The following is a 27,581-nucleotide window of genomic DNA, read 5'->3' on the forward strand; positions in this document are numbered from 1 at the left end:
TGCAGTGTGTTAACAGAATGTATTATGAGAAGAACAGAATAAATATGGATATTCAGTACGAACCTTATAGACAGATATGTACAGTATGTACAGCTATGTGCAGTGTGGTAACAGTACCATTGTAGTGCAGAAACAGTAACATTATAAGAGTAGTATATGGCTATGTATAAGTGTAATTACAGTATGTAGATTTGTAATAAATAGAACACTATGTGGGATAGGATAGTGCAATTGTCCTTGTTGTCCCTGTCAAGGTTGCCATGGTCATGGACACCTCAACAGGCACAGGCAGTAGCCTTAGCCTAGGCCTACTTCTCTCTTAGAAGTTGGTTACACTCACCCTTCTTTAAAAATACATTAAATACTGAAAAAGATGGGATAAACACAAAACAGAGGTCTCGTGTGACTTGGTATTAAACCAAATCTATAATAGGCTACGGTACTTGCCAAACACAAGTAGCCTACGTTTTCATAATCTAAAAGTATTCTGGTTGTTTTCAATATATTTATAAACAATTTATGTTTTTCCTGCTGATTGAAAATACAAACCAAGACACCACTTTTTGCCACAGAAAAGAATGTTTTATTTTTCCAAAACATCAGTCTTATGATATAGTCTAACACAGAAGAGCCATACAGTAACAAACTCAGCAAATACATGGTCTTCCTTTTACCATTCTGTATTGCTGTTAGTTTCAGGGACTATTCTCAGTCATGTGTACTTCTTTATTCACATTTCATCTTGATTTAATAGTCGGAGTCCATTAAAATCATTGGTCAGACTGCCAAAATATCTTTCTCATAAGTAACCCTCGGCAAACCTGTAAACTTAAGCATTCAGCAGCGAGAGCGAGGAGAAGGTACGTAAGGCCCCTTTTCAAACTGTTGGGCTGTTAAGTATCTGTCAAATTTAAGTCACCTCCTCATCCACACACGTAAACAGAGTATAAGACAGCAAAAGGAAAGAGTAGCAAAATAAAGGTAAACATAGCAGTAAAGTGCTCAAGTGCTCTCACATCCATTCATTCTGCAGTGGGACAAACAACATTCACATTGGATAAACCCACCTCGCTCATCTTTGAAGATGTGTTCAAAACTTTGTGCAGCTTACCATTTGCTCTGTGTTCTGTGTATACTCACAAACGAACAGTACACGCACACACAAGATAAATCTACACCCACACATATGAAAACCAACACATACAAACACATGTTTGCGCACAGACAGTGATGTCACTATATAGAAAGATTGTTGCAGAACCAGTGTGTGTGCTGGGCTAGCACTGTCATTTTAAGGCAGGAAGTCAGCCATTCAAGTGAACTTGTGATCCCTTTCAGCCTCTTTCTCGCTCTCTCTCTCACACACACACACACACACACACACACACACACACACACACACACACACACACACACACAAACACACACAAACAGTCTAGCCAACTTCAGACCTGAATCTCTGTGCTAGTGAGATTCATGTCTGAACATTAGTCTCTGTGCAAACTCCACACACACACACACACACACACACACACACACACACACACACACACACACAAATTCTCACACCAAGGCCATGCAGGCACATGTTCACAAACATTCTTCCAGCTTCAAAGTCATTCAAATATTTTATAAATAATTATTTAACAAAAATGAACAAGCAAACTTCTTTGACAGTAAGCCACTCCCAGGTACATTCAGACACCCATGGGCTCCTCTTAAACCCCACCATGGCTATGTGCTCACCGATTCCATCCATATCATATCATCATTGTTCTGTCAGTTGTAAGGGTTTTTTTTGCAAGATTTGTTTGTGGCAAATTAATACATTTTTAATTAATGTTATTTTCTGTTAGTCTGTTTTTGCTAAAGTAGCCAAGGCATTTTTGCACCAAGAAGTAAACAGATGAAGTTCTACAAGTTATCTTAGAGGTAGACCCCCCCCCCCCCCCCCAATACACACACACACACACACACACACACACACACACACACACACGCACAAACAAACACTCAAATCCTGCTCTCAGAAGTAGAGCTGCCCCATCGCCAGTACACTCCACCAATAAGTCTCTATGGTAGATCCCTGTCCCTTCTTTTGTGTCAGAGGACCCGAGGGCTTTGGGATGGCAGGTCCAAGGAATTCTGGGACTGATGGCACTAGTGTCAATGGGCTGCCTGCCTTTAAAGGAGTTTGTTAAAAAAAATAATAAGCAGCAAATGTGGGGAAAAAAGCTTCATAAACAAACAAGGAGCTGGGGAGATGTAGGACTTGGCTGATTGTGCATTACGTTCGCCAGAAACTCTTCCTCTTCATCTCGTTTCTCTCTTGCTCTCTCTCTCTGTCACACGTACAAAATGACATTATCAGGACAGTGCAGGCCGTCGCCGGGAGGCGGAACTCGACAGGTGGGCTGGAGCGGGGGCGGAGCTCTAGGCGAGTCGCAGTCGTCCGAGGTGAGCTCGGCGATGTCGTCCGACTGCGTGTCCGACATCTCCAGGTCACTGCGGATGCTCTCCGGCTGTGCGAGCGTCACGTCCCGAAGCCCTTCCCTGAGAGACACGCCCGGTGACAGCCCTAGTAACGAGCCCGCCAGCACACCGCCCCTCCTCGAGCTGCAGTCCAGAGGCTCATCAGCGGCGGCCGCCGCCGCCGCCATCATGGCAGCCGTGGGAGGGGCCAAGTCCTCCTCGCTGGTCAGACAGAGGTGGCTGGGTTTAGTCTCAATGTCCACCTGAATCTCCAGGTTGGTGCCCTCCCTGAAAGACAGGCAAAACCAAGATGAGAAATGTTCAGTACAGAGGATCAAGTGTGTGTGTGTGTGTGTGTACTGGTAGTTACTGAAGGCATCATGCATGTGTGTGTATATGAACGGGCATATTTGGCTGGGATCATGACGTTGGGAGCGTTTGTTTGCGCGCGTATGTATGTGTATCTGGGACAGAGTCTGAATCTGAATGTATGTTAGGGTGTGAGGGAGTGGTCTAGCCTAATGAGTGAGTGTGTGTGTCTGTGTGGGCACGCATGTGCATACCGGTCTGGTATGGTGTAGGAGGAGGTGATGGATCCTGCCATGCCCCTGGTGCTGGCACAGTCGCTTCCAGTCTCCCGCCTCACCGTCTCTTTCCCCAGCTCACCGCCTTTCACCTCCAGTCTGTTCACACAAAACACAATATACATCAATCATCACAGTTACATCACAGTTACAGACATCACAGTAACAGACCTCTGTTATGTCACTAGGTTATATGGTAATGAGCCAGCTGAAAGTCCAGCTTGATCCTGATAAAGTTCATAATAACTTGGAAGGAGAGGTGCAAACGCACACCAAAAACGAGCTGCAGGCAACTAGTTAGCGCAATTAGTTGATGGAGAGAGATGCCGCACACTCCGAGTACGCTAATTACTTTATTGAAGCGATAACGTTTCAGCCAGTCTGGCCTTCTTCAGATCGCATGCGTACCATGCCAGACTGCCCGAAACGTTATCGCTTCAATAAAGTAATTAGCGTACTCGGAGTGTGCGGCATCTCTCTCCATCAACAAAGTTCATAATAACAACACATGTCAACAGTCTAAATGTGCCTGTTAGTACATTGTTGAGAAAAAAAATAAGTTAATAAGGGGTAGAGAAGGTTTAGCAGGCGGTTTATTGTAAGAACCCATTAACCTCCAGTAATCTCCACTTTATATCATCCCTCTAAGCCCTCTCTCCTCTCACCTACCTGCTGTATTTGCCGGCTCTCGCCCCTAGAGCGCCCCCTGCCAGTGTGTTGAAATGTGGCGTCTCAGTGAGGGGTCCTGGTGCCACGGAAACGGCCTCACTGGGAGAGGTGGTACTCAGGCCGCTGGCCCCTCCCTCCAGGCTGCTCTCACCAAGACTGGGCGACTTCAGAGCACGCCATGCATCGGCCACTACAGAGACAGGTGAGAGAGAGAGAGGGAGAGAGAGGGAGGGAGAGAGAGAGAGAGAGAGAGAGAGAGTTAGATAGTGACAGACAATAATTGCTTTTGAATAATTTAACATTATGCGTAATGATTTAATAATTTAAACCAAGCCAGATGGAGTATGGTTCTTTCATTACCAGTAATTGGCCCATCATCTTCATCGAAGTCGATCCGCACACCGTTCCCTTTTCCACGGCTCACACCGCATCCACCCCCACGGCAAAGAGAGATAGGTACAACCCCGTACACATACGCCAACATGATAGGCACACCAATACCTGCCAAGCAACAATGAGCTCATCACTGAGTGACATTTCATTACAAAATATCAACTACCAAATGGGATTAAAACCAAAGTTAACTTAAAGCAATCCCTGTCTATGTCTAAAGTGTAATTGAAATACTATTCATGGCAGTGAATTGTTAACCACTCTAATGGGTTTTAGGAACCCTACTTTTATACGACTGTACATAAGTGTATTATTTTTACTCAGATCAATCAAGTCAGTACCCACCTTATCTACCTCACCAAAACTGGTGACTTATACTTAAGTATATTTATAGAGTTATTAGAGTATATTTAAGAGTTGATTATTAGTGCGGTATTTTAAAAGATGACCATAAGGATCCTTACCCACGCTGACCGCAGCGATGACGGGAGCGGTGATGACAGACAGGGCCACGCCTCCTGTGATGGCAAGGTTTCTACGGTGATGTGACGTCTTCTTCCCCTCATAGTGTGAGTGGATCTGTCACAAACATTGAAGGAACATTCATTTAAGCCATTTGTTTAATCAACATCCAGTAAACAGCCATTAAATAAACAGATTTTGTTTCAGCATAGACCACTGAATTATACAGGTAATCAATTATCTGATGGGCCTTAGGAGACACGGACAAGGACCAGGTGTAATGGTAGCCAGAAGGTTCAGCCTATGGGTTTTAGCTCCCTTGCTAGCACACCCACCTCCCGTGTCCAAGGTTGCGAGTTCATGTCCAGACAGAGACTGTAATATCTCTCCAAAATGCAGGTTACACAAGCAGCCTGCGGCCTTTGGCTTAGTTCTACTGGTATGACTTTGGAGGATTCAGAGGAGATATTTATAGCACTGCATTGCTCAACAATAACACACTGTACAAAAGTAAATACCCCCTTGGTTTTGAATGAGCCATGGTCAGGAACAACAGATGAGCCATAAGCCTGGGGTTAAGACTTCTCATATTTATTTCATCGGACTTACTCCCTTTCAATCTGACAACAGCAAATCTTTTTAAACTGCTGAACCCTACAAGGTCAAAGACCAGCACACTAGGCACATCATAATAACAACAAAGGGGCTTGACTCCTGCTCTTGTCTGTTGAATCCCACCATATGCAGAGGTAGGCCGTGTTTAATGAGGCTGTCCATCACCATCTGCACTTAATTAATCGCCACTAATCAGCAGTTAATCAGTGACACTGAGGTGTAATGTGATCAAAATTGGACATCTGTCACTAAAGAGGATTCTAACGAACTTAATCAGAGATGACAATCAGCAAGAGGAGGTCACCCGGAACAAAGGGAGGTTTCCAGAGAACTGGTTTCCAGAGAACTGAAATCACATGTGTTTACAGTAACGTGCTGCTGTGGGAGTAGAGGTCCGCCTGTGCTGAGCGGGTTATGTGTGGCGCAGTTTAACACTTGTAACTCATGAGTAATTCATGTTGGAGCCATCATGACTAACACACTATTAAGTTTTTCTCCTCAAGTCCACCTAGTGAGAAAATGGCCTCTGTCTCTTTGTCCTCCCTTTTTTTTCCTCATATGAATATCTATTAGGGGAATTACCGCACAGGGAAATTCACTGTTATAATGCAAATGTGTATGTAAATGTTCTTCCTGCAACTTGTGCACATTGATGAGGCCTTTTGCTCCGTTTGCAGTCTTGTATTTGCATTTCATGGTACATTATGTCAGATGCCATTATCAACAACGACAGTCAACAAATCTTTACCTTACGCCCCACGTACACTGGGATGCCAATAACCATGGCAGGCACTGCAATGCCCGCGATCAGAGTGATGCCCACTGGCGCCCCAATGAGAGTGCCTAGCTGCCACAGGATCTTCTTCTTACGACTCCATGGCTTCTTACCCCAGAAGGTACAACCAGATGGGCTAAGACAAAAACAGAGAGAGACAGAGAGAGTTCAGTAAAGTAGAAGAAACTAGGTAGAAGGTGTGCACATGGAACCATATTAACAACTGTGGCTTATCTCAATGTCAATTATAATATTACATACTTAATATCTTGCGCAGAAATAATACTAACTGTAGTTTGTTGACTCATAATAACGTGGACATGTTCAGCGCTGTAAGGGTAGGTAACTCTGTTGTGTTGCGTCCTGTTGTGTCGCATTGTATGTGAGATGGGACACGTTATGTGAGCGACAGGTCTCACCTGAGGTAGTGTAGGTCTGAGATCTCCTTCATACAGAGCCAACAGAACTCACAGCCACACACGGCGCAAGTCATGTGATTACAGCTCCCATCATTCATCTTAATGATGTAAGCACCACAGCGTGGGCAAGGCTTAATGTCGTCCGCTATAGGGAACAAAAACGTGTGACAGTGCATCAGAACAAAGCTGTGAGGGGAACAAACAACTGGGACATTACGTGCTTGTTTTTATTCATCTTGAATGAGTAATGGTTTCATTTCCCCTATCTCATAATTGGTAAAAAAATGAGTTGGCTTCCTCAACGGTCTGTTGGATGTCTGAAGTGGCAGACAGGGAATTTGTAATGACAATGAATACACGGGGCAAACTCAAAATGAGAATCGGTAATACAGTCCCAGCACCATAATACAAAATCCATTTCCTACGCAGGACAAATGGAGGTAAGACAGGAACATGACTTGAGGGTATTACTAACGACAGAACAATAGAGACTAATGGAGACGAACAAGGAATAAAGAGGTAGAAAGAAGGCTACTGGGAAGTGGGTCGAGGGGAGTCTCTTCACCTGGGCCTTGCTCTGCGGTGTAGCTGGGTGAGTGGTTGCTGTTCCTCTGCTGGCGGGCTGAGTCGCACGTCTGGTTGGGGTGCCATGGCTGCTTGCAGTGGTAGCAGAACTCCGCGCCGCAGCCCTCCCTTCCACACACCAGCCGCGGGCAGCTGGCACAGCCGGATGCGATCAGTGCAAAGCTGCCAATGGGAGAAAGAGAAACCAGGTGATTAGACAAAAAAAACAAAATCCTTATATGCAAGTCCCCCCACTCGGCAACCATCTTGATAATGCACTTTGGGCAGTTATTCAGGGCAGCTATTTTCCTATTCCAGTGAATGTGAAGGCATATATTGACATAAAAAAGTACATCAGGCAAATCTGTGTTTAAATCGGAATTGAATAATATAAATGTCTCCCCCAAATCGCTAAAATAAGGTAAAACGGATGCAAATACAGTTGGTTACTTACAATACAGGAAGGTGCGGGATATGTGTAGACAACGTTACAAACTAACCCTATACATTTCTATGTAGGATTCTTTGAGTGCTGTGTCTCCGCGTTAAAAAGTCTTAGATTAAACTCTCTCTCTGTCTCTTTCACACGCACACACACAAGGGCAAACTGCCAGTTTGTTGTCTGGGCATGTATGCTAGTTGGATGGTAGGGTGTTAAGACCCAGAGAACTGGCCGGCCACAGACACCAGGTTGGCACTGACACCAGCCAGTAGCACTGCTGGATGCGTTGGTGTTTGCTGTGTCAGCTGTGTGTGTGTGTGTGTGTGTGTGTGTGTGTGTGTGCGTGTGTGTGTGTGTGTGAGAGAGAGGGGGCAGACTGAAGAGGCCTTACTGGCAAGGTTAGTAATTAGGCACACACATGCCTCCTAAACAAAACCAGACAAAACACAAACCCAACTCTCGACTCTCAGCCATTCACTCACATTCCTGCTGTAATCTTTCCAATGCTAATCTCCAGCCCAAACCATAACTATGTGTTGAGATGTTTTAAAGGAAAATACATCCTTAACCTAAGGCCACTCTTCAAGCTAAATACAGCCTAGCTACACCTTCATGTAACAGAACATGCTAATTTCCTCGCAGTTGAATTTACAACAACTCCGGCCTGCTAATGCTAATATTTTGTGCCTAATCATCACATGCGCTTTGAAACAGTTGGTCCTGAGCACTAGACGCAGCTTCAGAGGTATCCATCATTATCTAACACAGCTGTGATCAGGAGAGTGATTCACCCACACACACACACACACACACACACACACACACACACAAACACGCTAGGACATGCACATGCAGCGTGAAACGCAGTGTCAGTGGTCAGCTTGTCTGCAAAAATGTGAGGTGTGAATCAGCTGGTCATCTCACACGCCGTGGACCATGATGCTCTGAAAGCCACTTCTGGTGTGAAGTGTGAGCGACTGCAGTGGCAGATCACGTGCACCACTTCACCATCCCACTAGAGCACGGATCTGTCTGAACATGCAGCCATCTCATTACGAGAGAGTGTGAGGCCGAGACATCACTATCACTGTGGAGTCTCTAGATTTTGTATGTATGGCCACAAACACATTTATATAGACAGACAGGCACAGACACACACACTTTAACACAACAGCACATACTAACACCATGGTGAAATGTAAAGGGGACAGCCTTCATACTTCAGCCAATGGGCAGCCAACACTAAAATCAAATCATAGTCTTTGTTGCCCCTGGCAACACTACTTGTGCTGCATCAGAGCACCATAGCAACCAACAGGCACTGGAGAGAACACAGAGTCTGGTGCTCTGATTGGTTCTCCTCCTCTGTCAGTCATCTTCATGCTGAGCAGGTTGGAGATTTTTAGAGTGAGGAGGGGGCTGCACTGGAGCTTGCAAACAAAGAGCGAGCACTCTCAGAGAGAGAGGGAGAAAAAGAGGAGAAGAAAAAGGCAGACGGTGAAAGAAAGATATGAGAGCCCATGCATGAGACAGGCAGAGACAGAAAGGGGAGAAGGATGTGAGATTGAAAGAGAGAGATAAAGTCTGAAAGAGAAAGATGCACAATGTGTGTGTGTGTATGTATCAGAGTGAGAGGATGGGAGGTAATGATTAAAGCCTCTGGATTGTGGGTCTTGGAATACTTCTCTAGATTTACATTAAACTGTAGTCATCTAAATGTATAATAAGGTCAAAGCATCAGTCACCAGAGCTCTTATGTTTGTCCTTGTTTGGTACTGATCTGAAAGAGGCATGTTATGAGATATCTTCCGTGACTCACAGTGACTCCAGTGAGTAGTTGCTGATTTGTCAAAGCCACAAACTTATCAAATAATATACGAAGATAAGATAATTGCACTACATATAACATAACTTGACCTCAGAGAATTAACTTTGTAAGGAGAAACTGAAACTGAGCGAGCTCCTTAAGAGAGCCAGAGATTGATTGATGGCAAAAGGGTGGAAAACAACAGCTTTTATACATTCAACATTGACATCAACATCAACATTGTGATCAATCAAGATTTTATGAGCTCAGTCATCAGAACTACAGAGAAGTCTAAACAAGCACAGTCACCCACTCCAACATCGGCAGAACCTCCGGTCTTACACGTATGTCTGAAAGCGCTTTCTATGTCTTACTCTCTCTCTCTCTCTCTCTCTCTCTCAGTCTAAACAAGCACACTCACCTACTCTCTCACCCTCATGCCTAACTCTCTCACTCCCCTATGTCTAACACTCCCTCTCTCTCTCCCTCTCTACAGTGATTTCTCCATTCTACATTTGATTGCACAATATTTGTGTAATTTCATGCCCAGACAGACTAATGTTTGCCTAAACATTACTGAGTTACACAAGAGTGGGAAGAATCATAACAAAACCACAATCAGACTCTCATTTACCTACAGGAAATACCTCCCACACTTTCATACACACAAACACAAGATGAAAATCTCCCTCCGCACAAAAAAAAATCCCAATTTACTGGGCCAAATGGCTTCACAGCAGCGTGTCTCTGTGTGTGAGTACTTGTGTGAAGGGCATTGGATGTGACACACACACACACACAGACACACACACACAGACAGTGACAGCAGGTTGCAGTATGTAGGTCATCTCCATTCTGCCCACTGATGTGACATTACAGCAGAGTCTGCTATCCCTAGCTGTATGCTAACATGTTTCCACACACAACACTAACTTTCATAAATGGAAAATAAACACAATTAAACAGAATGTAAACATCCCCACACAAAGCCATCCAGACACATTATACTATAATCTATCTATACTATAATCTATATAATCTGTACCACCCCCTGGGAATCAGTGAATCTAAAACAACAACTCTCTAGGTCACAACCACACCTTCCCTCCCCAAACCTCCCAGAATCCTTAGGGTGTCTTACCCGCAGTCCGGGGCAGGGCACCAGCGGCAGTCGGGGTCGGAGGCAAGGCAGCGGCGCAGCAGGAACTCCTCGTACTTCTCCATCATGGGCTGGTCGTCCAGGATGGCGGCGACCTGCGACGGGGCCAGGCGCTCGGCGCACTCGGGGCAGGCCAGCTGCACGCGGCTCTCGCTGATCTCGATGCGTAGGTACTGGCGCAGACAGCCCAGGCAGGAGCGGTGGCGGCAGCCCTGCAGCTCGGGCAGCTGCTCGGCCGGCTTCTGCGTCAGGCACAGCGGGCACTCCAGCAGCTCGCCGCCCGAGACCGAGCCGGCGGCCGTTCCCGTTCCCGTTCCCGTCGCCGAGCCGGAGCCAGAGCCTTCCCGCGAGCCGCCCAGTGACCCGTGGCTGGACGACAGCGGCTCCGACGTCTCGCCGCTGGGCAGGGGCAGCGGGGCATCCGAGGGCAGCGCAGGGGAGGGAGCGGGAGCAGTGGGGGGCGGAGGCTGGGGCTGCTGCTGCTGGGGGGTCAGGGGTAGGGCAGAGGCCCCTTTGCCCCCACGAGGGCCGCCGCGGCCCCCTCGTTTACTCTGGAACAAGCTGTGGAAGGAGATGCGCCGCTGCTTCTTGCCCGGCGTCCGGCATTTGGGGTTGGCGAGGCCACTGACAGACGAGTGCGGAGATTCGGCATCTTTCTCTGAACCCATGTTCCCACAGAGACTAAGTCCACTGCTAGCACACAGATGCCGGTACACTTGTGTGTATGTATGGTCCTGCTGTGAAGAGGACGAATGGATAGCTCCTCTGGGCTTGGCCTCTAACACACACTGTAATACTGTCCTTACTAAAAATGTCCTACAGTCACTCACAGGTCGACACTGAGTGACCAAAAACAGGATGTCAAAGCAGTGTATTTCAACAGTTATAACAATTAACTTCTGTTCAAGGACAAAAAACTAAACAAGGATGTGGTCAGCAAAACGAAAGAGAAAATGTTTCTCTCTCTTTTGTGTCCGCGGTAGTTGTCACATCCAGTTGATCAGTGCAGCAAATACAAAACAATATTCTGTTACCTGTATACTGCCACCATCATGTATAAAAAGGTATTTAGAAAAAAGCCGGTACAAAAAAAAGAAGAGGCGCAACGGGAAGTGTCTAAGGCAAGTGTTTGATTCAGAAAAATCCCAAAGGGCTCAGTTCCAGTTCCTCCTGTTCTTGAGTACTCGCAGGCTTTCTGGTGAAGTTGCTCCTCTCTCTCTTTCTCTCTCGATCTCTCGCTCTCGCTCCGTCTGTGAGAAAGACAGATAACACAGGAAGTTAACACACTGCGAGCAGCTTACAGAGGGAGTATGCTCAGTGCTTCTGCCTGCGCACACACACACACACACACACACACACACACACACACACACACACAAACACCTCCTCTGTTTCGATTTTAATGTTAACTCTTGAAGCACCAGAATGGGTAAAATGGGTACGCTGAAATCTGAATGACTCATCGTGTGTCATAACGAAAATCTGACACACACAAAAATAATTAAAGGAATACACAACAAGATCCAAGAACATCCATACACTCATGTAGGCTACATTAGCCACTGCTAAATCATATAAAGACTTACCACGATGGAAGGCCTTATAAAAGCAAATTCAGTCTACAACGTTAATGTTGTGTACAATTTCATTTGCTTTTTCATTATCAGTCAGCATCCCTGTGTCTCTTTATCGATATGCGAACTTCTCTATGTTTGTATCTCTCTTGCTACACACACACACACACACACACACACACAAAAACACAGTCTCAAGCTCTTCCTCTCCACTTCACACTGTGCTGCTACTGTGGTTGCCATGGTGATCCCCTCTACGAGAACAGCAAACAAGGACCCACACAGTGACTCTGGCACTTGTGTGGATGCTTGTACACACACACACACACACACACACACACACACACACACAGAGTCATTGACATATACAGGGCGGGCGGATAGACAAACACACTGTATGTTTGTGCCGACACCAAATGTACTAACGTAACATTGAACGTGTATTCAAATGCTCAGTGTAGCTACATCAGTGCAGAGAAGCTCCTCTAATCAGGTGATGCTGGGAACTCTGAAAGAGGGAAACCACGAGATGGTGCGGTGATAAGCCGTAACTGAGACCTGACCTGAGATATGCACACACAAGGGAGGGGGAGACAGGCAAGCGGTAACGGAGAGACGGAGAGAAATCAAGTGGAAAAGGCACGAATGGGGGTGTTCAGTACAGAGCAAACAGGAACTCTCTCTGACTCAAAACACAGAGTGCTCTTCAGAAACAACCAGTCCCTCACACTTCCAGGCCTATGTTCTTCAGAGCTCTCTCTTATCGCACTGTCCTCAATGGGGCAGTGAGGTAGGCATTACAGAGCATCCTCTAGCGTGCTATAGATCAACAGGGTACCGATGCCTTTGACATTATTCCGTAAAGTACACACTACGTACACAAAAAGCAAAGCCATGCATATATGTCTACTATGTGCACATAAAAATATCCCTGCCTAGATAAATATATCTTCTCATGTGATAGTAAGATGCTTCTCTTTGTTACAGTAAGGGTTTCTGGCATTCAAAATGTGCCAGTGGAGATCATCAGATGAGCAGGCTGAGAGTCAGAACTCTGCACACAAGACCTAGATAAGAGGGCTCTCAGCCGGTAATGTTAACACACGTATCATATCCTTTTAACACTACTGAGTGTGCATTGAAGGGGTTTGGCTTGGAACTAACAGCACAAACACTGCACACGCTCCTAAACGGCGAGCACCATTCCATATATGACATCACCACAGTTGCCATGGAGCTCGAGTGAAGTAAAATGCCAGCACTGATCATAGGAGACACACACATGCATACACCCTCAACACACACACACACACACACACCCTCAACACACACACACTTCTGTGAAAATTTAAATCAGCAAGTAAGAACCCTATATGCTCCATTCCAGTCCCTCAGAGCCAGCACTTTCAGATGATGACATATAATTACCAGTGTGTGTGTGTGTGTGTGTGTGTGTGTGTGCGCGCATGTGGGCAGACGAGTTTCACTTTGAAAATCAGCATGTCTACAAACACGCACACAACCTCACACACGCACCTGCAGCTAGCAAAAATATCTCTCCCCCCCCTTATTTCCTGTGGTGTGTGTAGTGATGGCAGGGGGATGTCATGACATACAACTGTCCTAAAAAGAGAGAGTGTTTGTGTGTGTGTGTGTGTGTGTGTGTGTGGTGGTGGTGGGGGGGGGGGGGGGGGGGGTGCACCAGGAGGTCATAGGAGTTCAAACGTAGCTCTATTCTCTGTATCTACCATGCGGTCTAACGTGCGGAGTAATGAAGTCTGTCACTACTTACACAGTTCTCCTACATCTCTACAGGGTCGAATTACATTTTTATATTACTTCTGAAAATATACGGTACACTCCTGTTTCATTTTTTGTATGACTTCAGGTGAACATGGCACATTTTCTAAGCCTCTAACATCTACAGGAAACCTACCACCTCCACATGCATGCATATCACCGTCAAATCTACCTGGTGAACTCGTATTGACAGCTCTGCCCTGTTGATATTACAGCCTTACAGCCAACATAAAATAGGTACCTTAAAACACTATTAAACTACCTTAAGACACTATGAAATTACAATCATGATTTCAAAATTGTGTTGTATGAGTCAAGCCATAATCCAAGTCTTTGAAGGCCTCAGACAGTATTTTTTAGATATATATTTAAATCTTATCAATTTGAAACCTTCCATTCCCTCAAGACAAATAGGTGGGGCATTTTAAAAAGGTGAAAATAATGGAAGACACTTTTGGTAAAAACAAAATGAAAGTAAAAGATGTAAGGTCAGCAAAGACATGCAATTCCTGGATCTCCTAGAACATCTGGTAATATTTTAACTTGTTGTCTGAAGAAGAAAGTTACAGATGGCTGTGAATCACCCATCCTAGAATTATGTCAAACTGAAACAAAAAACATCAATGGTAGGTTGGGTAAACTTCATTTGTTGCCCAATTGTCTCAATTCGTAAATACTCACATTTCATTTTGGACATACAATTACACTGATGAAATGCAATGTTTTAGTCATTCTTTAAGATAGCAGTCCTGAGATCACCAGCTCAAAAATTCAACAGCATCTCCTTTTTTGGTGTTTCCACATTCAATAGCACGTCTTTACCTTTATTTGCTCCTTTGTGATAATGCCTCTTGTCAGTGGCTCTATGATGAACTACCTTTAACCCTTAAAGGTGTACTGTCACACCAGTGTGATGGGAATGTTGGAAAATGAACGTTCTAAAGAATATCTGGGTTCATTGAATTCAACCAGAGACTTGCAGTTAGGGCACTGAATTCAACATAGAATTTTAGAATTGTTGCGGAATGGAATCTTATGTTAGAATGTTCAAATACGTAAAATATCACTCCTACTTCAATGCAGGATTGGTAGACTTTGTCCGTTACTGGATGAGATAGCCATCTACACAACAGAAGGAGCACTTATATGGAACATCACAAATGTGTGTTATGAAACCGCATTATGACAGAGAGTGTATGTAATAGATGATTCTCTGCTAGAGGAGGAAGTTCAGAAGGCTGCAAGCTGCAAGCCAGATGGACAGAGACAGATTGAACTCCCTCTGGTCTTTAGTCAGTCTCCCAGACACACACTTGAACACATAAACATATACACACGGCACACACATGCACACTTACACACTTGCATTTGTTCAGACAGATTAATCTAGACTGTATAGGCTAACATTGCCATAACTAGGTCATCCCAAAATCTATGTCAAAGTGGTTAAAGTCTTGTGAATTAGTCATACTACATCACAAAATTGTTCCATGGCCTACATTTATAGGTTTATATTCTACAGAGAAAACTGCTTCTAGATTTACTGATGCGGTTTATGTTTTGGATTCATACACTGGATTCTGCTTCTATGAGTCCCCAAGTACATTGTGTCTAGCTAACCTGAAGTGTACATACTGCTTTAGGTGTTGTCTGATCTTCACCAACACTACACTCAAATTCCGCACAAACTCACTTTCACTCACTGTCAATCAAAGCAAATGTAGCGACACACACACACACACACACACACACACAGAGCAGTGAAGTTGTGGCTCACATGTCTGTTAAGTGTCCAGGTGGGCTCAGTTAAGAGTGCTAGCTGTTACGCAATCCCTTCAGCCTCACTGCTGCTGAGCAAGTGAATGAGAGAGTGTGTGTGTGTGTGTGTGTGTGTGTGTGCTGCAGCAAAAGGCTTAGGCTACTGCTATAAATGTCCCAGACACAGGTGCCCTGAAAACAGTTCATGTCCAGCACATCACAGTGGGACTGATACTGGCAGACTTAAATAAGTAGCTTCTGTGTAAAAATATCTAATTTACCGTACTCAAACTGTACGGCTCAATAAGGGGAAATCTTTCTAAAGAGAAAGGAGAATGTGATGTCTACTTGGCAATGTAGTAATGTCTTCTAAAGAGAAACATCCCCATTTCCAGTTCAGGACTTCCACAGAGGAAATTCCTCTATGAAAAAAGTCCTTTTATTTTCTACAGAACAAAACCACATACCGGTTTGAACAACACACTTTGCCTAATTAGTCTCCAACATCATTGGTCTAATAAAATACAGAACACACACAGCAAAATGATCAATTGTGCCTGTGGCTATTTAGGATCAGATTATGATGTTATCCTGATGTCTATGTGGACTGGCCTACCCATTGACCTGTGTATTTATATGTGGGAGGCTCTGGGAGCTCACATTCATGTGCGAGTTACCATCTGATAAATAGGCCTCTGTATATGAGTGTGAGTATGTGAGGGAAATAGAGGGACCAGCAGGGAGAGAATGGATGAGAAAGCAGATGAGTTCACATAACACTCCCTCACAACCTCTTTAAGATCTTTCCCGGGACTCTCAGCTCATGCAAGTCCTACACAGCAGCAGCACCTCTGTCTGGTGCCACCTGACCTGACAGACACAGACACAGGACACACACACACACAGGTCGAGACCTCAGCACACAAACAGATGAGACATCCTCTCTCACAACCCTATTTTTGTCAATCAGAGCTGTCCACTAAGAACACACACAAACAAATTCAGCCCCACCTGACGACCAAACAAACAGACACACACACACACACACATTGTTGACCAAAGCTCACAGACCCCACTCTAAGACACAGAGCCAGCTGGGTGTGCCCAATACCCATGTCGGTGGAGGAGTAGGGCTAGACTGCTTCTTCTGGAACATTCTCTACACCTGCCAGACCTACTGTGGAGTGTAACACAACGAAGGCTGCATTTGCCTCAGTGAGAGGGCAACTGGTCAGAGATGAACTCTTTTTCTTTGATACGCAGCTGACACTAAACACTGTGGTTACTGGATCGAGAGCGTAGGAGAGACAACCACAGCCATGTCTTTTATGGAAAGCTCTCATGCTGTGTCTAACCAAGGCTGCTGTGGAGTTCTGCTAAGCCCCTGAGCTGAGTCAACCTGGTGAAGTGAAACCAACTGATGCTCTTAGTGGAGACAGCACAGGAATGAAAAGGTAAAGGGAGACAAAAGCACACACTCAAACACACATAGAAGGCTATATGTGGACACATTCGGGGAAGTAGAGAAGGTGCTGGTCAGTTCTATAATTAGAGGTGTGTTTGGGACGCTGAGTGCTGGGCCCATAAATGTTTAATGTATAGCAAGCTGAAGCTGAGGACGGTGAAGAGAAAGTGTGGTCCGCCAGACACTAGGCCTAAACCTTAAAACAGCACAGTTGAAAATCACATCACATACAGGACAGCGAGTAGAAACAGACTAAGATATATCTTTATGTCCCATCACTGCAGATAGGGCACAGTGCAGAGTTAAAAGCAGATGAGGAATGACATGGGGAAGAGCCAAAGAAAGAGAGCAGATGAACTAAGCCACATCATGGATAATCCGAGTGTGCCTCCCCTTTGCTGTGTGGCATGATATTAATATCTTAGCCTCAATACAACACCACTAAAAGACATGGGGGGGCAGTGGATGAAAGAGAAAAGAGGAGGCGCGGAAGGGCAAACGTCTCAGGGACTCCAGAGAGATGCTAACCCTAAAATAGTCCATTCACTAATGTGCCACCTCCCGCTGGCAGATGGGCTACAATAACGTCACTGTATTGGACTGATACACACCTTCGTAGCCTAGTCTACACCTCAGATTTAACTAATTGGTAAGTTTGCCAACTCTGAAAGGCAATAGGCTATTCAGCATTGAAACAAAGAAACGATTGTGTATAATATCAGTCGTACGTTTAGCCCAATGCGGCCTGTATTGGGCTGTCAGCAGTGTACGATGTGTCTCATCCTGAAAACCATATCACGGGGATGTGAGCGTGAGAGTCCAGCGGCCCGCTGCGACGATATGGCTAGCTCATACTGACCGTACAGGTGTGCTGACGGCTGACAGGGAACACGCGTTAAGCTAGTAGCCAAGGTGTAGTGTCGAGGTGTAATAAAATCTAATACGGTCTTACCTGGCGGGTGAGTTAGAGCCAGCTGAAACCAGTGGTATTAAATCTTCGGGCGCCGCTGTGCGCAATGACGCTTCAGGGCGTGTTTTCTCCTTCTCTTTTGTATCGGCAGCGGCCCACCTAACCAGATCCTCTACCTAGGTCCAACTGAAATAGCTGCCTTACACACAGCGTTTTACAGACTATCCAGACTCGCCCACCGGCTCAGTTCCCTCAACCAGTGCCACACAGACTATCACAGCTCGCTTGCTTTGCTTTTCCACCCACGTCAGAGAGGAAAGCCCCGAGCAGTGACGTAACCCGCATTCTGCTCGGAAACCCCACCCCGTGACGATATATCGGAGAAGCAGAAGACGGAAGAGCAGAGTGTGGATCAGAACCCCATTGGTTTCGGTATGAGCGCACAGATCCTATTTATTGTGGCCTTTTGCACTCTCTTTCCCCTGTCCTTTCGTTCTCAGATTGAAAACACTTCTAAAATATGGATCCTTAAAAGGAGCCTGCTTACAAGAAATGGAAACAGAAATTCTCACAAATTTGCAAATCCGTGGAAAATTGGCTTCCTCTAGTATACCAAGATGCACTGTGCAAATATCCAAACATATGAACAGTACACAGACAAAGACATTGCAAGTCGATTATGACTGTACAAAAGAGTCTCCTTTGTTTATTAAACACATGATCCAGGTTTTAAGTGATGGTGGCTGTTATTGTTTTTCTAGGCAGAAGGGCACTTGATTAAGCAACCCAGAAAAAAAGTCCAGCATGATTTTGTATTAAGTGCTAGAGGAGAGCTGAGGCTCTGGTTGCTAGATTTCCATCCCCAGGCCTGGACTGGTGACTGACGGGGCTTCACACGGCTGAAAAGGAGAACAAAAAAAAAAAAACCTTCAGACAGCAACAGACGAGACATGACAGACATTCATTCAGAGGCAACCCCTGTATTTAGCATTTAGAATACACCGGCCTGAACAGAACTTACATAAACTGAGCACTAACATCTGTGCCCAAATAGGCACATCTAACACTGCTGATCACTGTGGGTCAGTGTGCTCATATCTAGACCACACACTTTTACATTCATAATATTAACACAACTTTTTAAAAAAAAAAAATATGGTATGGCTTAGGTATGCCCTGACAGCCTGAAGGTGGCTGACTTTTATATCTAACCCTATATCTGAACACTGAAACGAGTGCATTTCATGGAAATACACATCTGTATAACTGACCCGAGTAAATGCAAATCTATAATTTCTACAGAATTAAAGATGATAAAAATATAAAATTAAATAAGCCTGCAACTGATGCACATTATATTTAAGTCTAGTTTTGGTCAAACCGACCGCATTAAGCATTAGACACATACAGTCAAACTGTCAGTGAGTAAGAGCAAGAGTTAGGTGAAGTTTTAGGTGGATTTTATCGAGGACAGAAAAATACCGAACACAAACACAGAGACGAACCACCGAAAGAAGAAGATGGGTGCAGACTAGGACGGAGATACACGGTCAGTAGTGAGACTAATAAACCTGACAAACAGCTGGGCATGCACATCAGATGGAGAGAACAAGGTGGACAGACATGCAACAGACAGACGGACGGACGGCGTTAGATGAAGATCACACGGTCTTTACAGGGAGAGGTGGCTGAGAAGGCGGCGAGAATGGAGGCGAAGACGAGGTCAGGGGACTGCGCGGCGTCGATGGCTCGGTGGAGGCCACGGGCGGCGTAGTACTGGACCAGCGGCGCCGTCTGCCGGTGGTACGCCTCCAGTCGGGAACGCAGCGTCGTCGCGTTGTCGTCACTACGGCGGGACAGGGGCTCGCCTGTCACCTGGGGAGAGAAGCAGAGGAAGTCATGTGACTGAACATTGGACTTGGTTGATAAGAAACCGAAGGATGGGCAGCCTCTTGTTTATAGGTCAAAAGGTAGAACCACATCCATAACTTCAAAATCATCTGTATATCATTATCTTTCAAAATAGTCTACAAGAGAAGATTACCATATCTAGTGTTTACAAAAATATGCAACATCCACATGTCCTGAATGTTGATGTCCTTGAATGTCTCAACTGAGGACCTTTAACACCATTCTTTAGAAACTTATGCAATACCGATTTGGAAATAAGACTACTCCAGACCTTCAAATATGGGTGCCTGCTTGATATTAAAAACAGTCAATGCAGACGCATGAAGGGCTGAACTTTTTGGGCAAAATATCAAATTGTATTTTTTCCTGACATATTGCGAGTTGATTTTCTTAAAAGTCAAGCCTCAGTTCTATATTGACTATACAGACGTTGAAATATTACATATTGTGCAAGACAGACTTTTGCTCGCCTTTTTGGCTGTACATTCATCAAACTGCTGCCTATGATTTTTAAATGCTTTTGCATTCAAAATGTTTTCTTGTTAATTGCATTTTTTCAAATTGTGATTTTGATTTAAAAAATATAAATAATCTTTCAACCTTAGATGCAGGTCCTCCACACTTCTATGCCTGGTCTGACAAAACTACAGAAAGTCAGTGAACAAGCTGCATATAAAGGGTCAGGGATAGAATTCACTAACTGCTTCACAGGGAGAATGCTCAATCATTCAGTGAGTCCTGCCCAAAGACCATAGGTTCAGCAGTGAGTGCTTTTTTTACAGTTGGAATGTGTAGAGCAGAATTGGTCAGAACTATATTTGGTTCTAGATCACTACCCCTGTTTTGGGCTCCTTTGCAGCGTTTGAATTACACTACAACAATCGACTATGTTGTATTTAAAGGCAGTTTTTTCTTTTAAACTCAAATGCCAATAGTGTAATACACTTGTGTAGCAAACAGTTAAAAGTGAAGCCACCCAAAGGAGCATAGTTTGAATGGGAGGGGGGGGGGGGCTTTGGGTGGCTTCAATTTTAACTGAGCGCATGCTGTCCCTGCTTTTTCATCATGGGTCCAGCCCAATCGTTACACTTCCTGTTCGAAAATGTATGACTGTTCTTAACTCTATTAAGGTAAACATAAAATACTCCTCCTTCCTATATAACTGCATGTACATTCTGCCCAATCACCACACCCACACCCTGTCTGATGACCGTCTGTCAATTAGGCCACACACACACACAACTTACATCATCCTTCATGGGCTCTTTGGGTGGGTTGAACTCCTCATGGTAGGAGCGGCCACTGGGCTGATGGATCAGCCTGGGGAGAGAACGAGCACACCGGTCTGTTAATACACACAGAATCCACAGTCATCCAAAACGCTGCATGGCAGACTCATAGAGCAGACAATTCAATCCCTAATCAATCTCTTCTCTGCCCAATGCAGAGGCATCTACACCTAATGTAGGACTTTGTACACACTAGATCAGCACATAACAATAAATTCTCTCTTCAGAGTAAGTATACAGAAAATATTGTTTCATGATTACCATTAACACTTGATCAGGGGTGGGTAGTAACGCATTATAAGTAACGCACAAGAAAAAAAGTATTTTTTTTGAGGAACGACAACTAAAAATGTACAATTTGTTATATTTAATTTATTAAAGGAAAATTCCAGTATTTAGCACTTTGAGTCCCTTTTCAGGTTTGTTTTGGATGAACTAGAGTGGTGGACACAGACATTTTGACGATTGGTCCTGTCTCGACTTTTCCGACTCGTTTTGAATCGCCTTAAACTACTTTAGAGTGGCTGCCTACAGGCATGCACAAACATGTCCTGAAACAACCCTTAACGTCCGTTTTCAAAACTGTGCAACTCACCGAGTGGTTAGTGGTGTTCGTTGATGTTCCAAAACAAGTAGCGTAGCGAAATACAGTTTGTCGTGTTTTATTTGGCATTTTATAAAATCCCATTGATTTCTGTTGGAAGACTGATGCGTTGATATTACTGCGCCACTGGAAACGGAAACGGGGGCTGTTTACATTTGGTTGTAGTCTTTTCCGAGAAAAGTCAAGACAGGACCAATCCACCACTAGTTCATCCAAAAGAAACCAGAAAAGGGACTCAAAGTGCTAAATACTGGAATTTTCTTTTAACAAAGTACTTTTTTACTTTTACTTACTTACTTAGAGTTCTCAGTTGGGAGTATTTACTTTTACTCAAGTAATTTTTGAAGGGAGTAATTGTAATTTTACTTGAGTATAGATTTTCAGTACTATACCCACCCCTGCACTTGATCAATGGGGACTTTCTTAAATCAGATAAACATTTTGTTCTCTGGCCTCGTGCCCTCCCCTAATACAGTACCTGCCACAGACGCGGCGAACCAGCAGCGAGTCGTCCACAGAGAACTCAATGACTGAATCCAGTTTCTCTGTGCGTTTCTCCAACAAGTTATCCAGCTGAGAAGTGCGTGGGGAGAGCAGATCAATGTCACATACAGAAGTTTGGAACAAAGAACAATACATATTCATCAAGTACAGTAACAAGGCACTCTCTACAAATACAAATGCAAAGACATTTTGACAAAAAGCTGACAAATAACTACATAAAACACAAAAAAAACAGTCAAGCCATATTTAACCTAGATGAACCCAGACGAATCTGTGAGTGCATTTGATTATGCTCTACAGCTGTCTGGCCATCCTCCAATCCACAAGGATTTCCAAAATCACAGAAAACCCAGGAACCAATCACAACCACGTATTCGTTATGGGGAGCGCTTCATGCGATAATGGACAGAATAGTATGGTCAGCAGCACTGTTGAACAATCAATGGCTGCGCAGATGGCGTCAGTGTGAAACAACACAAGACGTGTATCTTTTATTGAATTGAGTAAACAACCGCATTTAAAAACTGTTTACAAGAAAGATGTGTTAGCTTTATTTCCCTAATTTGGCAAGAGTTTAATGTATCAACTTAACTTTAATTTAACTGCTGACAACACCGCTTGGCAATCGGAAGTGAAAAGATAGATAGATAGAGATACTTTATTGATCCTCAAGGGGAAATTCAAGAAATTCAAAAAAGGGTCCCCAGAACAATTCTCTTTTGAGAATCAGTCTTGGCGTCAGCTAGGCCATATAGTAATACTTAATAGATGTTTCAATGCAAAGAAAGCATTACAATGAATTAGCTACTGGTGATAAATCCCCACTCTGACCACCACACACACACACACGGGAACCCACCATCTCGGCCTGCTTGACAGTGCGGGGGAAGCCGTCCAACAGAAAGCCGTTCTTACAGGGGGGCGTATCCAGATTCTTCTCAATGAGCTCCACCACCATCTCGTCACTGACCTGCAAGAGGTTGAGGTTACAAAAGACCAAATGAGAACAAAAAAACGAAAGTGAAGGGTGGAAGAGGCAAACCGTTGAAATGACATTAGACGGTCATAACGGCAAAGATGATGCACTGTAATCTGTAAAAGCAAAGACTAAAGTGCATTAGAAGAACTACACACACACACACACACATTTCGCAAGGGGCAGGTGAACAACTTCATGAGCTAATGACTGCTTTCAAGATTACGCTGGCCTCATTCAGCTTTGGTGATACACACTAGTAAATTGCGTGTTTATAATACTCTGCGTCCTCAACTGCCCTGCAACCCAACACTTCAGTGTTCACCCACCAGCTTCCCAGAGTCCATGGTCTGCTTCAGGCGCTGTCCGAGCTCAGAACCGGACGCCACCATGGCACGGAGCATATCCCCTGTGGCCAAGTGACACACGCAGTACTTCTCCGCCAAGCGAGGAGCCTGAGAAAAAAGAGAGACCAACGAAATACATAAAACATACCCACACATGGGCTGGCATACAAATACATTATTTGCCCACCACATGAGCGTGGGGCAAAAGAGCAAGAGGTTAGGTAAAACATTACAGATGAGTAATGATGAATAATTAACTGTAAACACACAGCTCAATTTGTGTTCAAACCCTACTAAGTTTGGCCTGTGACATTACACCACCTTGTTCAATGGTTTTACTTTTCTTGTAGAGAGCAAAATGCCTGATAATTTTGTGTGTGAATCGGTGTTGACAGATGATTTATAAATAACGTTAACACAAAGAAGGTTTACGGCAGAAACCTTAAAAGCAGCTAAGTGCACGTTAATCCAGGTAAGTGCACAAGATATAAGTTACTGAGTACTGAGCCACTTGTACTTTTTTGTAACGTTAGCTAGTAATAACAAGTTGCCTACACCGTGAGGACATATCTGCCCATGCTGATTATTCATTCTTATCGGTAAGCAATCAACCATAAGTGTGTCAATTTCAATGTCCCACCACTAATGCTAAAGTTAACTGGAAGGTCATAAGGCTTATCTAACTGCAGTTGGCACAAAAAGGATGGCTTGACATGACCAGCGCGCATCTTAATACAGTTTAAGAATTCACCAAATTAGTCAAACCAGGGTTTCACTGCAATCTTCATGAGGTGTATAGTTTCCTAATGACAGAGCTACTGGGATTTTACTGTAAAGTGTCTAATGTAGTTTGCTGGAGTAACGTCAAGTACAGTCGAGCTAACGTTTCAATCCGTTAGTTAGCTATGACAAGAGGCTGCCATGTCCCAAAGCCATGCGGTCGCACCCCGGCATTATACTTATCCATTCTCACCTGTGTGCCTTTGCCAGCGCCCGGCGGCCCGAGCAGAATGGCTCGGATACCCTTCCGGACGTCGGACACAGCTTCGTTTAGCTGCGTGCTGGGGGCCATGATCCCAATTCAAATACGGTGGACTGTAACTTTACCGTCCTTGCGTGCGCCCCGTGCCTGCCAACTCAGTCGAGAAAGGAAGAAACTCCGCCTCCGTCTTCCTCACTTCAGAATAAAGGCCCGCCTACTGAAGTACAAGTCAGCAGGTCATTGGTCAATACCTAGATCCTTCACAAAAATATGTTGCGCTGATTTGTTTATCTGTGAAGTCTGTGAGATAATATCCGGGTTTGGGGAAAGAAATTGATCCCCTTTCCACAGTTTTCTACTGTATTTTGATGTGTTTTTAAAACTCGAAAAATATTCTTTGTTGGCTATATATGCTCAACATCAGTTGATGAATAACATATTAGTAGTCAAGTATAGTATTCAGTATAGTTTAGTGTTGCCTGGCTTTATGAAAATGCTCTGCCAATAAGGCTGTGTAGGGTCAGAGAATGTCTAATAGGGATAAGACTTAACTTAATATTTTTGTATGAACATAAACAATTGCAAAATGTTTAAAGGAATCAGAAACTGCTGCTGTTACACGTGACTAGAATCTGATCTAATGTAAGACATCAACAGAGAAAAACTAGCAGTATGTGCCACTATCAGACAACAGCGTGTTAAGTCATATTTTCACACTAGATAATTGTACCCTCTTCTGACTGAGAAAACCTGTATCTGAGCCAAAGATTGTTAAGATCCTTGTGACTTGTGCAAGCTGTGTGACTCTTGGCGCCATCTGATGGGTATTTACTTAACAACAACCAAGACTAATATCAGAGCCCGTTTATGGGCTGTCAATCTGTTGCAGTTCCGCTAGGGGCGATCGCGAGCAAGTGGAAAAACATGAGCTAGACCAGGGGTCCCCAACCTTTTATGTGCCATGGACCGGTTCGATTCACATTTTTTTTTTCACGGACCGGTGGGGAGGTAGTGGGTTGGGGGTTCGATGTTCCATGTGTTGTGCATGCATTATTTGAAAAGAACTAGCTCCAGTTATGTATGAACAGTGAAGGTAACGAACTCTAAAAATGTGAAAAACGTGAACTTGAAGAAGTAAAAATGTAACAATAGGCCTATGAACTATGAAAATTGAACAACTTGAAGCTACATCTATCAAGTGTGAACATGCTTAACAAAATATGGGAACAAAACATGGGAACGTGCATTACGAATATAATCAGTGGGAGCCCTGTGCTTGTTAGCCTTAGTTAAAACAAATCTTCAGGTGTAAGTAATAAGTGAAAGAACCATTTTCTTTAATATAGAGGTTAACAACGATAGTTTGTAATTTCTTTTAAAGTATACATTTAAAACAAATGTAGTCATACCACAGGTCCAGGGATGGATTACTGAATGGGTTTACTGGGCCCAAGAGCTCAGGGGGCCCTGAAGCCCAAGCCTCTGTGTGAAGTTGCTTCTTCTCCACCCTTCTCTTTTCACAAAACTCCGCAGAAGTCATAATGAAAAGGGTCATTTTTAAAATAATAAAAAATGAGAATGCCTCAGGACCCCTCTATCTGGAGGAGGGGGGGGGGGGGGGGGCATCTGTGCCCAGGGGTTCATAATCCATCCATGCCATGCCCGTCAAAAGTTTGGAATACCCTAATTGACTGACTTAAAGACTTGTTTGTGATTTTTAATAATATGTTTTGCATGGTAGGAAATGTATTGAAATTCTGTTTGGGGGTCCCACAGACCCCACCACAGATTTGGTCCCCCCCCCCCTGCCCCCCCAATGTTGACATCATGACTACGGCCTTGGCACAGAGGGCTTATAATTGATATATGGTCTTTTGGGCCCCCACTGTTGACTTCAAGGCAGCGCTAACAACGCTGCCTTGAAATTGACGGTAGCAGCGCTGCATTGAAATCAACGGTGGGGCCCCAAAAGACCATCAAACCGTATAATTCAGACGAATGGTCACCCTAGACCAGGGCTCTCCAACAGGTAGCTCGCGAGCTACCAGTAGCTCCCCACCTGTTTCTGAGTAGCTCTCAAAATAAGGTTCACGGAAATTGTTTGCGAATTTGATAACACTTGGTTCACTTGGTTAACCTGATAAAGTTCCTATCAAATCAAATTCACAATCTACAAAGACAAAGGTAAAAGAATTGAAATGAGGGTTAAAACGCATACAAAACTTATTCAGCTGTTTTGGGTGGAGATCAGCTATGTGAATACATGCTACTACTAATAGCCTATAAAATATTAGTAGCTCTCGGCCATGTTCATTTTGTCAAAGTAGGTTTTGGAGGGGAAAATGTTGGAGACCCCTGCCCTAGACAAACAATGGCATTGGCTAATCATTGTGGCTAACTACCTTGTCAGTAGTTAACATTATTTTACTGTTGGATGTAATGTTAAGCTGGAAATACAATACTGGAAATTTAAATGAAGGATCAATATTTTTATTTTATTTAATTTTAAAATCATTAGCGGACTATACAAACGCAGATACTGATAGATTGGCAAAGCTAATATCGGCAGATAATATCAGCACACCGATTTATCGGTCGGACTCTAGTCGTGAGCCTGCTCAAACCAGAGACTTTCTAATGAGGAGACACAGCACTCAAAAATTCCTCCATAGAAATGCATGGGGTTAGTTTGTAACGCCGGCCGTTGTCTACACATATTCCACCCCTTCCTCGCCAAAACGTCGACATGTGTATACATTGAGCCAATCATGTGGTGTGATGTGACTACATTGAGCCAATTATGTGCTGTGTTGTGCAGACATCATGCCAATCATGTGTTGTGAACTCGCCGCTGGAGCACGGTTGGTGTCGTGAAGCCTTGCGCACGCGCATTTCTGCCGAATAGGTTGCCCGATGAGTACCCAAAAAGCGTTGCAATATGGCTGCTGAGTGGAGGGACTTGCCTAAAAGGACTTTGCTCAAACTTAGTGGCGCAAAAAGTGGGTATGCGCTATGCGGCGCATAGGGGCGCAGCTCCATGGGGGCGCCAAAGCGATGGTAAAAAAAATAAAATAATATATTTGGTATTTTCTATATGTAG

At 44.3% G+C, this 27,581-nt stretch overlaps 2 protein-coding genes across 4 annotated transcripts; both read right to left on the reverse strand.

The window, feature by feature from the left end:
• Positions 1–567: 567 nt before the first annotated feature.
• Positions 568–18,176, reverse strand: rnf19b (ring finger protein 19B). 2 transcript variants are annotated; one of them, XM_042077154.1, is made up of 10 exons: positions 17,911–18,176; positions 10,344–11,611; positions 6,955–7,136; positions 6,390–6,534; positions 5,944–6,106; positions 4,583–4,697; positions 4,086–4,226; positions 3,726–3,915; positions 3,036–3,155; positions 568–2,760 (listed from the first exon to the last, which is right to left on the reverse strand). In XM_042077154.1, the coding sequence occupies exons 2-10, from the start codon at positions 11,027–11,029 to the stop codon at positions 2,346–2,348; spliced, it is 2,157 nt and encodes a 718-aa protein (XP_041933088.1). In that variant the 5' UTR covers positions 11,030–11,611; positions 17,911–18,176; the 3' UTR covers positions 568–2,345. The 2 variants fall into 2 exon arrangements, with proteins under 2 accessions (XP_041933088.1, XP_041933089.1); XM_042077155.1 differs by lacking the exon at positions 17,911–18,176 and adding an exon at positions 11,948–12,157.
• A 372-nt stretch (positions 18,177–18,548) lies between these two features.
• ak2 (adenylate kinase 2) lies at positions 18,549–24,655 on the reverse strand. 2 transcript variants are annotated; one of them, XM_042077220.1, is made up of 7 exons: positions 24,473–24,653; positions 23,482–23,607; positions 23,036–23,146; positions 22,151–22,245; positions 21,027–21,099; positions 19,545–19,743; positions 18,549–18,767 (listed from the first exon to the last, which is right to left on the reverse strand). In XM_042077220.1, exons 1-7 carry the CDS (start codon positions 24,569–24,571, stop codon positions 18,760–18,762), a joined length of 711 nt encoding a protein of 236 aa, XP_041933154.1. In that variant the 5' UTR covers positions 24,572–24,653; the 3' UTR covers positions 18,549–18,759. The 2 variants fall into 2 exon arrangements, with proteins under 2 accessions (XP_041933154.1, XP_041933153.1); XM_042077219.1 differs by lacking the exon at positions 18,549–18,767 and having other exon boundaries at positions 18,796–19,743; positions 24,473–24,655.
• Between the last annotated feature and the right edge of the window lie 2,926 nt (positions 24,656–27,581).

The sequence above is a fragment of the Alosa sapidissima genome, chromosome 21, assembly GCF_018492685.1.
Source record: "Alosa sapidissima isolate fAloSap1 chromosome 21, fAloSap1.pri, whole genome shotgun sequence".
Lineage (NCBI taxonomy): Eukaryota > Metazoa > Chordata > Actinopteri > Clupeiformes > Clupeidae > Alosa > Alosa sapidissima.